At 37.1% G+C, this 12,084-nt stretch overlaps 1 protein-coding gene across 2 annotated transcripts in view; it reads right to left on the bottom strand.

Moving 5' to 3' along the window:
* The window catches only part of arfgef3 (ARFGEF family member 3), a 79,528-nt gene that overhangs the window by 17,864 nt on the left and 49,580 nt on the right, over nucleotides 1-12,084 (bottom strand). For both annotated transcript variants that reach the window (XM_052089441.1, XM_052089440.1), the window contains 6 exons: nucleotides 10,268-10,371; nucleotides 9,048-9,192; nucleotides 8,307-8,435; nucleotides 8,000-8,176; nucleotides 6,107-6,221; nucleotides 1,860-1,962 (listed from right to left, as the gene is read on the bottom strand). In XM_052089441.1, the coding sequence (XP_051945401.1) occupies nucleotides 1,860-1,962; nucleotides 6,107-6,221; nucleotides 8,000-8,176; nucleotides 8,307-8,435; nucleotides 9,048-9,192; nucleotides 10,268-10,371 (773 nt within the window). The remainder of the gene's footprint in view (nucleotides 1-1,859; nucleotides 1,963-6,106; nucleotides 6,222-7,999; nucleotides 8,177-8,306; nucleotides 8,436-9,047; nucleotides 9,193-10,267; nucleotides 10,372-12,084) is intronic.

Below are 12,084 nucleotides of genomic sequence, written 5' to 3'. Positions count from 1 at the left end.
AAAGCTGCTGTGTCTGGTAGTTCTCTCTGCTTGACCTATATCAGCACTTCTTAGAGCAAAACTTACATAACTGTAAAAAATGAGCATCAGTAAGCAGGGTGTGTGTGTGTGTGTGTGTGTGTGTGTGTGTGTGTGTGTGTGTGTGTGTGTGTGTAATGCTGTCTACATTAATCCGCCATTTTCGTTGTCCACTCTGTAGTTTTGAAGCGTTTTCTAAAAGTTGCTCATCCACACTGAAATGTATGAAAAGGCTTAAGTCCCATTACTGCGCATGCGAAAAATCAGTGTTGCATGGTCTGAAACGTACGGAAGAGGATTAGGGCCAAGCAATAATAAAAAAATAAAACCATCTCGAGAATAAAATCATTATAATGCGAGATTAAACTCGTTAAATTTCGAGAAAAAAGTCGAAATACAATCTTGAGAATAAACTCATTAAATATCGAGAATAAAGTCATTATAATGCGAGATTAAATTTAACGAGTTTTTTCTCGAAACACAACGACAAGTTTATTCTCAAGATTGTATTTCGACTTTTTTCTCGAAATTTAATGAGTTTAATCTCGCATTATAATGACTTTAATCTCAATATTTAATGAGTAATATTGAGATTAAAGTTGAAACATTTATAAAAAAAAAAAAGAAAAGGGCAAAAATAAATACTGTTTTTTTTCTACTGATGACTTATACTGGAATTACTGTTAATTTTCATGCTATATTACCCAGTATACTAGTTAATAATAAAGTGTTTCTTAATAATCTACATTTATATTGAAATAATGTGTAGTTAGAGGTTTGTGTTTCTTTACATATTAAAGAGTAATTCCAATGATTTCCACACAATAATGTAAAGATATTCTAAACTGATTGTGTAAAAAACCAACAATGGAATCAGATCGGCCGATACTGAGATTTCCAATATCGGAAGAGGAAAAAGTGGTATCGGTGCATCCCTAATATAAATATCACCTACATGGTTTATGCCCAATCTAAAATGGCATATAATTACATAAACATATTTTAGTTGACAATAAAGTGCAAAAAGACAAAAACATGTATCAAACTGTTACAGACCAAACTTTTTGTTTGTTACAAACCAAATATTAAAAAAATGAAAAATGTTTAAACATATAAAAGATGAATATGTTTAATATGAAAGATACCGCACACCGAACATCCAGCTGCCTTCAATCTGGCGATGTTATTGGACGACCAGATTCCTCTGCCACACTTTCTGTCCAGTGTGTATATGTTATAGTGGTCACGTTCATTACAACGTTAAACTTTTAGCACCTTTTATTTAGTATTGTCTATTTGTTCATAGGGGATCAGAGAGTACGAAAGGCCGAGTCTGAGGGGTGCTGCCAAAGGCTGTTTGAAAACATCCTTTATTTCTGTAATTTCGTTTGGTGCCACTATTAGCGCAGAAATGACACACTTCACCTTTATGTAATCACTCCTGTTTATAAGTTATTCTGTTGTGAATTCCCCATGTTTAGACGGTTTAGAATATGGCGTTACGTGTTGCACGACTATAAGGAAACTTTTTATTTATAACAGAAGTTAAACAATCAAAAAAAAAAAGAGAAAAAAAATAAAAAGTCAACGAACATTTTCATCAGTAAATTAGTTGATGGGATTAACACTGGACATAATCTTGATCCCTGACATTACTGGATCCTGGTTCCAAACTAGCAGGTTAAAGGGGCCGGTGTGTATCTGATATTTCTGGCACAGAACAAACTTTTTTCCAGTGTAAATGTGTAAAACAGTTCCAGACTGGCGACCAGCATCAGGTGGAAAAGGGATGAAAGACATGGTAACTTCAGTGAGTGCATCAATGTTTTTATAATACTCACCTTCACCGGCTCCAGTGTGGCAGAGAACGCGTCCTGCAGCGCACAGCAGGCTAACCTCCACATCTCCTCAGTGAAGACAGGACCCGCTGTTACCAGAACATACCTGACAATCAAATACAACACATCACTACCTCATATATTCACTGTACTGTTTTGAAGACCTAATGCATTAATCATATTGTGCAGCATAACATCCATCCATCCATCCATCCATCCATCCATCCATCCATCCATCTTCAACCGCTTATCCGAAGTCGGGTCACGGGGGCAGATGCTCCAGCAGGGGGCCCCAAACTTCCCTATCCCGAGCCACATTAACCAGCTCTGACTGGGGGACCCCGAGGCGTTCCCAGGCCAGTGTGGAGATGTAATCTCTCCACCTAATCCTGGGTCTTCCCCGAGGCCTCCTCCCAGCTGGACGTGCCTGAAACACCTCCCTAGGGAGGCGGTCAGGGGGCATCCTTACCAGATGCCCAAACCACCTCAACTGACTCAGAGGAGCAGCGGCTCTACTCCGAGCTCCTCACGGATGACTGAGCTCCTCACCCTATCTCTAAGGGAGAAGCCCGCCACCAGAGGGGTTACCAGGATATCATGTTTGGGGGGGCAACATAAACAATTGAAAAAAAATCAGCGCAAAATTAAGCTATACTACACACAATCTGTTTTAGTGCATATCTTTTTCTAAGCCAGGAACCCAGAGATAGGCACAGGGCCCCTATTAGACTATAGGGCTATCACATAAAAGTTAGTTAAACCAGGTCAATATTAATAATATGATGATGATATTATTATTATTTATTATTATTATTATTATTGACAGATTCATATATCAGATCACGGTGATTGCCTGGTGATGAGTGACAGGTGTTTGCTTGTGAGAAGACGTGCTACACGAGTAGGCAACCGAGACGAGAGAGTTTTTTAAATGAATCTGAAGTCACGTTTGTATAGCCAAGAGGTAAATTCATTTGTTTCTTCTTCTAAGCTGTTCCAGACTTAGGTGCTACTTTTAGGGCTAAAATGCTTCGTGAATTACTCTTCGTAAAACACATTAGGAGTCTAAAGTTATGAAGCTACTTGTAGCCTCTTATAAGATTCTTTGTGAATGCGGACCCAGGTAAAAAAAATTTGATATGCTAATTTGAACAGTATGAGAACAGTATTTTAATGTTATTCTCTGGTTGTAAGTGGCTTTGGATAAAAGTGTCTGCTAAATGAATAAATGTAAATGTAAACAGTAGGCCTATATAAAAGAAAACATAACATATTAGGCTACAGGGGGTCAGGAGACCTAGAGAGTTGAAATAAAAGCTATTTTTGTGAAACTATTAGAATTGAAATTATGATATGATTAGCAGAGGCAACATAATTGTTTTTATTTTTATTAATATTTTACCCTTTTTGTGAACTATTGTAGTACATCCAGTGTATCCTATCTACAGGACCAGTCTGCGGCTAGTCTTGGCAAATTCAGAAACAAACTGATTCATGTCCACTGCGCACTCTGTTTGAACAACTCTGGTTGTTAATGTGATCCGGCAGCAGACTGACACACACCCAATAACGGCCAATAGAAAAGCAATAGGCTAAATTTTTTTTAATGAACGTTCTAGTTAGGACTGTTCGTTTTTTATTTAAGGGGGTACTGGAGGAGTTTTGAGACCTATAGTCAAAATAGACTTAGATAAATGTATTTAGTTAAATACTACTATTTTTCACAGTCTCATTTTTACTTTAAGTCCGGGGTAAAGCAAGAAAAACTAAAATTTACCTCAACAAGGCGGGATAATGAACGACTCTAGTCTCATTCGTGGAGGTGGAAAAACAAGTTCTTTGTGAAGTGCAAGATTTATTGTATTAAAATTTAAATGCAAAAGAAAAGGTATGAGTCTGCTGTTTTTGTCAATTTTAAGTTTTAATTTAAAATGTTTGCGATTTTAATATAAATACATGGTTAAATATTTTTCCACTTAATTGCTCGAGCAAATTAATATATACATCTGTATAGAAGTAATGCATTGAATACGTTGATTAAATTGGGTTTTAACGTGAATACGTCTATTAAAGAGTGTATATGTGTACAAAGAGAATCGCAATGCTGACACAACTTTTTTTTTTTTTAAATAAAAGTTGTTGATAACTTCTGGATTTGAAATAAAAAAAAATAGTGAGTATGCCTATGTGTTTCTGGTACAGTACAGCCGCGGATCAGTTAGCCTACAAAGTAACGCAGCATATGTGAAAGCATCTCGCGCTGCTCGTGCACCGCATACAGTGCACTGCACACTGCTTTCTCATCGCCGCACATTCTATCAGCTGCAGTTCTGGCGCCTCGATCAGTCCCCGAAAACTCGACGTACATTCACATCATATGTTAATGCAGCGGTAGAGTTACACTCACAGGACACTGCACTTATTCGCAATCACAAAAGTTCATTGTTTGCTCGTGCTTTAAAGCTCTGCCAGGTAAACATTTCATTGGCGTTCTGTTCTGACATAATGCACTTTTTATGAGCGCGTACGCCGAGCTTGCGCGCACTGTGAAACAGCGCCAAAACTGGATTTTTGTTGTGTCAGACCTCACTCATCTGCTAGCGATGGAAAAATATGCACAAAACAATCCACTTTTAAATTGTAATTTATCATCAGATGGACAGATTATTTCTCAAATTCTCAGGAGAGGCAGAGCTTATCCTAGGGGAGGCACTGCCTCCCCCAGCCTCCCCCTAGACACGCCCCTGCCCGCCACCCTTCTGAGGAAGCCCATTTCGGCCGCTTGTACTTGCGACCTAGTTCTTTCGGTCATGACCCAGCCTTCATGACCATAGGTGAGGGTAAGAACAAAAATTGACCGGTAGATCGAGAGCTTTGCCTTCCGGCTCAGCTCTCTTTTCATGACAACGGTGCGATAGAGCAAGTGCAATACCGCCCCCGCTGCCCCGATTCTCCAGCCAATCTCCTGCTCCATTGTCCCCTCACTCATGAACAAGACCCCGAGGTACTTGAACTCCTTCACTTGGGGCAATACCTCCTTCCCTACCTGGAGTACACACTCCAACAGTTTCCTGCTGAGAACCATGGCCTCAGATTTAGAGGTGCTAATCCTCATCCCAGCTACTGCCAAGCGATCCAGTGAGAGCTGAAGGTCACGGCGCGATGTTGACATGAAGACAACATCATCTGCAAAAAGCAGCAATGAGATCCCCAGCCCACCGAACCGCACACCTTCCCCACCCTGACTACGCCTCGATATCCTGTCCATGAATATCACAAACAGGATTGGTGACAAAGAGCAGCCTTGGCGGAGGCCAACCCCCACATGGAATGAACATAATTTTTTATTGAATTTAAAAGGTAAATAAGCTAGTGGTGAGGTATCTGGGGTGTGTAGTTCTTTTATGTAGCGCAGTAGATCGAATAAACTAACTTCATCATCATTTACACAGCTTCATGTTGTTCCAAATCCATTGCCATTCATTCTTCAACAGAACACAAGAGTTTTTGCCAGTATACTAGTCTATGTCACTATTCACTTTCATTGCATCTTTCTTCTTCTTCGTATTAAATCCCTTTATTGTCACACAAACATGTACACAAGTGCAACAGTGGGTGAAAGTCTTGGGTGCAGTCCTGAGCAACATAGCAGTCATGACAATCATGAGACATATACCAATTACAATAAACATCAGATTTACATATCTAACATACATGTACAGTACACAATACACACAATATAGGATACACAGTATACAATAAAATAGTATATATAAAATATACAGTAGGTTGTATTGACATTCAGGCTGTCGGTTGATAGTCAGTTGCCAGTGTGTTGTTAAGGGAAAATATAAATGATGACAGTCCAGTCTAAGACTAATAAAGTGCGATGCTGATATGTTGAGTGTAAGGGATCAAGAGTTCAAAAGTCTGATTGCTTGCGGGAAGAAGCTGTCATGGAGTCAGCTGGTGCGGGTCCTGATGCTGCGATACCGCCTACCTGATGGTAGCAGTGAGTGCGGCCCATGGTTCGGGTGGCTGCATGATCCTAGGAGCTATTTTCACAATTCATACAATGAAAGTGAATGGTGACTGAGGCTATTATTCAGCCCAACATCTAATTTTGTCCTTCGTTTGAAACAACAGGCCCCAGATAATGCACGCACACACACACACACACACACACACACACACACACACACACACACACACACACACACACACACACACACACACACACACACACACACCTGATACAGGAGCAGCCCACTCTGGAAATGGTCTCGGCTGGTTCAGCTACGCAAGACACTAGCAGTCTGAAGAGATCTTTCAGCATCAGGTTAATCAGACTCTCATAGCCAATATCTGTACAAAAATACACAAACACATACACACGTCACATCATTTACTATAGTTACAAATAGACATCACAACTTAATAGAGTAACTGTCATCTAGATTGTTACATTTAGGTGTTGTTTAAAAATATATATTGTATTTATCAAGTATTAGGAGGAGTGAATCACACAAAACCAGTCAATAACATGCCCAGGTCAAATATCACCCCAAAATTAAAAGTGAGAAATAGGAGGCCATAGGTAATCACAGCAGTACTGATTTAGGTCCATAGAACAATTGTGGTGTGATATTACTTATATACAACAGTTCAATGAACAAGTATATTTTTAAAAATTAGGAAAAACTGGTACGGTCACAAAAACACATTTGTGGGTGGAACTACTTTCTTACGCGACGATGGAATCTGCTGTTGCTGGTTCAAAACAAACGATGCGTAGTAATTCAAATGTCACTTCAGAAAAAGTATCACAGCTTTTGCGGTTTCTAACAGGTTACTGGATAAACAAGGATGGATGGATGTTTGTTTGTGTGTGTGTGTGTGTGTGTGTGTGTGTGTGTGTGTGTGTGTGAGTGAGTGAGTGAGAGAGAGAGAGATGGAGCGTGTGCAATCGCCTGTTGCCACTCCCAAGCAGAGATGCTGTCAGCTTTCTCAATGGAAAAATAGCCATCCATGTGGGGGTAGTCCTCTCTATTTAGCGGTAGCTGGTGCGCAAGTGTCGATGTTTAAACACTGCTCTTACACTTTAGTTTAGAACGGCATGAACACAAGCGGAGAGATAAACACACAGTGAAGTGTCGGAGTGCTGATGGTGTCAGACCATCAGTGCTTATGGAATGTCTCTCGTCCAATCAGATTCAAGGATCGGAACTAACTGTTGTATGTATATATATATATATATATATATATATATATATATATATATATATATATATATATATATATATATATACACACACAACTATATAGAATTATATTTGAATCAAATATTTACATGTAAAAAATGTATATAGTAGTTAGTCCTTAGAAACATCATTAATATTCATGAAAATTAGAAATATATATATGATACAATATTTAAATAAAATATTTATATTTTTTAAATGTTCTTTTACAGTATTTTACTGTAATTTTCACAGAAACTTTGTACAGTAGTCACTCGAGCCATTACAATTCATAAAAATTTGAAAAGTATATCATATGATATAATAATTTTTCAATCAAACTTTTAAAAGTTAAAAATTGTATTACAGTATTTTACTTTGATTTTCAAAGAAACTGTGTACAATAAGCTATACAGTAGTTAGTACTAAGAAACATTGTTAAGAATAATGACAATTTAAAAAATTATAAAATCTATAATACAGTATTTAAGTATTTTTTTAAATGGTTGTACACTGCAAAAAGATAAAAAAATCATTTTCTTTAGTATTTTTCTTACCCCATTGGCAAATACTAGTTTTTTCTCATTTCAAACATAAACCTCACTAAATTTAGTTCGATTTCTCAGTAAAAAGATAAAAAGAAAACATATCTTATGCAATTTTGCTTGTCAAGTATATGTATCTTGTTTTAAGAATGTTTAGAAGACAAAACTACTAATAAATAAAAACTTTTTTTTGCAGTTTATTAGATTATTTTTTTTTTGTTTTACAGTAATACAGTAACTGTGTACAGTAGTTAGTACTTAGAATATGAAAATTACAAATAATATAAATAAATAAAAGTGTGTAAACAAATTAATTAAAGTTTCATGACGTTTGTAACAATTCTTCAGTGAGTTTCACCTGAATGGATGAAGCTGTGAACATGTTCCACCACCAGCTCGCAGGACAGTCCGATAGCGTGCTTGAAGTTTGCCGCGGCGATGTCCCAGTACGAGTGGTCGCCGTGGCTTCGCTGTAGCCATAGTGACATGACAGGAAGGAGGAGCTGAATGACAGAGAAGATGGCGAAGCCAGGCCCTGTGGAGAAGGGAGACACAACTGCTTATTTCAATCAATGTTCCAAACTGGAAAAAGGTGTCCATTACATAGACTGACTCTTGCATGTGTGCAGTGTGATTATGGGTAGTGTAGTGTCCAGGGGTCTGACCTGGTAACTTGGTGACCTCTCGCAGCAGTTCAAACAGCAGCTTGAGTGTCGGTGGCTGATGTTGACGAGGACAGTTTGACACGGCTGCAGTCAGCTGCTCCAACAGAAGAATCCACACCTGGATCAGACCTGCACAGACATACAACTCATCATCACACTTAAAATTTAGCCTATATCAATTATAGCTAACTAGTTGTGCTCACTAGGGCAAGCAACACTAGTACTATCATGAGGCGAAGAGACAAAAATATTTCAATACATGACATCATAGACTGTGATGTGTGCTCTTTTGGCTTGTGCCAGTAATCAGCCACATAGTGACCACATATAAATGCCCTAGAAACCACCCATAACACACTAGCATCCAATTCACGCATGTATGTATCCAGTGAGCGGCAGTTCTGTGGACGGAAACACCTTATTGATGTGAGAGATCAAAAGAGAATGTTCAGACTGGTTTAAAATGACAAAGTCTACAGTAACTCAGATAACCACTCTGTACAATTGTGCTGAGAAGAATGCTATTCTGAGATGCGGATTGGCGCTGTTTTGGCGGTATGAGGGCGGGGGGGGTCCAATACTTCAGCCTGATCAGACAGATGCTGAAAAGTAACAATATGTTCAGTGATATTTTGTGAATCTCTAATTTAAGTAACAATTAAAAAACCTATAAAGTGTTCTCTTCTCTCCGTCATTGACAGAGTCAAGGTGAAATGTGAGAAAGGCATTCTGAAAAGTCACCTGTGTCATCATCAAACTCGGCTAACACACAGTCCATTCCGTCCTCGCTGCTGATGGACTGCTCCTGCGCTCGCATGGGCAGGCTGGCCAGCCGTGCACCCAAAAACACAGGTTTAGAAGGCATCTTATAGATTTTGGCAAGCAGCTGCACAAATACAATAATTTGCAGTAGCATCAGGACATGTCAAGACTTAAAGAGTATTCAAGAATTCAAAATCTGCTAGAAGAGGCACATACAGTGGGGTCCACAAGTAAAATACTTATATTTTGCATTTTTGTTCTGTAATACAAAATGTATATTTTTTTTAATGTTTGTTAAAAATTTGCATTGAAAAAATGTACATAAATTTAATAATTTGTAAGTGTTTGGTATGTCTATCTTTTGCTTTAATAACAACATGCACTTGCGTTTGTGCAAAACTAGATGATAAATATATCTTATTTATAATACATCATAACTTTTCTGTTTTGAGGTTCTGTTTTTAAATGTTGTCTCTGACATTTGGACCCCATTGTATATTGGAGAATAACCCACTAAAGTGAACTACAACTAAATTAACAGTTTTCAAGTTCAATTCATGTAAATCCAAAAGAATCATGAACTGTCAATATTCTTTGACCAAATGCACATTAAAACCCTTAGTTTCAGAAACTGTGTATTAAAGGGGTCATGACATGAGGAATTTGAGGAATTTTACTTGATCTTTGAGTACTTAGTAGGCCTACTATAAAACATACTGTAAGTTTCAGAACTCAAAACTTCCTCCTCTCTGCAAAAAGAGCATTTGTTGAAACCAAGCTGCCAAAACGACTCGTTCTCCACTTCCCCCACATTGTGATGTCACATTATGGTAGACACTTACATCTGACCACCTCCACAACAACACATCAATGCCTACTTTATCTGATCGCTTCCATAGCCCCATCCGATAGCGGTGAGCAGTGAGGTGGCATGGAACTCAGTCAAGAGCAGAGAGCCAATCAGAAAAGTGGCTGTTTACTGTCTTAAAAGAGAAGCAGCACCAAAACCAAGTGTTTCTGACAAGAGGGTCGAAATGAAGGTGAGAAATGACCATCTTTTACAAATAGATGATTGTTTTTTGTGCACAAAACTTTACTATTATTATAAGTGAACCTCATGGGACATATTCAAATAATAAAAAGGCATGCCATGACCCCTTTAAATCATTTCTGGACAGTCATCAGTTCATCTTGCACACCTGTGAACATTTCCTCAGATAGTCTAGTGCAGGCAGACACAGATCTGTAGAGCCGACTCCGCTCACATGAACACAGTCCCCGATCTCCTTATAGTCCACTTCACCTACAAAGTATTACACAATTATAGGAAAGATAATATACAGCAGAGATTGATAATCAGTTTCACCAATATTTTTTAAGCTGATATTCACAAATTATTGGTTGTCGTATATTGGGTCTACCATTAAATGGCAGTTTGATGGGTCTCTAAAGAATAGCACAAAACAACGGCATTCCACAACTCTGCATTCATCCAGTAACTTATTGAGTTATAGTTAACTCATTATTGTTTGCATAAATTACTGAGCTTTTTTACAGTATATGACAGCTATTCATTCTCAAGTGAAAAACACATAGTATTTTAAGCTTATAGTAGGGATGCACCATAATGGAATTTTTGGGCTGATACGATAACAATCTGTTCAACTCTTAATTGCTGCCATTTAAGGTTTGCTTTTTGTAAGTTAGAGTTAGGGAAATAAACTAGAATCTATATCTATATGAGTATTTATGTACAGTCTCCATTTAATTGAGTATTTACTCTAATCCTGATGAATCGCTGAAGACTATTTCAACATCTATGCATCGTGGTACATTGTGTTTGGGCTCATTTTTATTGGGATCATCAACTGTAAGTAACAGCTCAGGTTTACTGAAAATACAGTTGAGTCTGCAAAAACTGATGAAAAAAGTATTTGATAATGTTTAAATACATATCTAAATGCATAACTTGAGACGAAACATCTTCTCTTCAACCAGGGATGAATAAGTATGAATAATTAGTTGGAATTTCATGTTTTTTTTTGTTTGTTTTTTAAAGGGACAGCACAGTTTGATTTTTGAGACTTTAAGCTTTCAAACAGTATATAATTTATGAGGATTGGTTCAGTATTTGAGAAATATTTAAAAATAACAAGGTCTAAACACTCAAAAACCCATCCAAAATGCACAACTTTAGTGTTTTTACATGATTTCGAGTTTTCATAACAATTAAAACAATTACATTATCATTGAAGTGTGCAGCACATGCAGACCATATATTTATATAATTCAATCGCAAACTTTTGCGGTTAAATAAGCACATTAAGTTATACTGTTTATCCGGAGGTAAGAAGCTGTCTTCATAAACACACAAACTGAAAGTGCTTAAATGTTTTTCTACGAATATAAAAGCTCAATTTAACTAGAGTAATTACATTATATTTAAGCTAAATGTCACAAGCAAGATTTCTGTTGTACTAAAAAGTTTATCATCAGTGCTTTCATTAATAAAAGTGATGCTCTGCTGTACAGTACCGTATTTGACACATCAAAAAACAACTAAAAAATAAAACTCCAATGTCGTGTTCTAAATTGTGCTTTGAGGATCTGCATAGAGGCACTTTAGTTAATATAATGCAATTGTACGTTAAAAAGTAATTTTTATGTTTTCATTTGATAGTTTCATCTGATTAATTTCATAGTTCTATAAATGTATTAGATTAGACAGTTTTTTCCTTGATGATAAAATGTGAATTAGTTCATATTATTCCCAGCTTACAACTTTGTTTTGAAAATGTTTTATTCATTTTTATTTAGCTATGACCTGTCTCTTCAAAAGGAATATTATTTGATTAATGTTCTGTTTTTGTTGGCAAAGTTAAGTATTCATAATTGTAAGTATGGTGGTTATAAACCATTAGTTTTCAGCAATAACTAAGAACAATTTCCAATTTGAGTAACAAGAAAGCTGTAAAGTGTATTGAAATATGTAAACAATTTGATATTTTTATTTAAA

Source organism: Xyrauchen texanus, chromosome 24 (genome assembly GCF_025860055.1).
Source record: "Xyrauchen texanus isolate HMW12.3.18 chromosome 24, RBS_HiC_50CHRs, whole genome shotgun sequence".
Taxonomy (NCBI): Eukaryota; Metazoa; Chordata; class Actinopteri; order Cypriniformes; family Catostomidae; genus Xyrauchen; species Xyrauchen texanus.
This window is presented reverse-complemented; position numbering and strand designations above follow the sequence as displayed.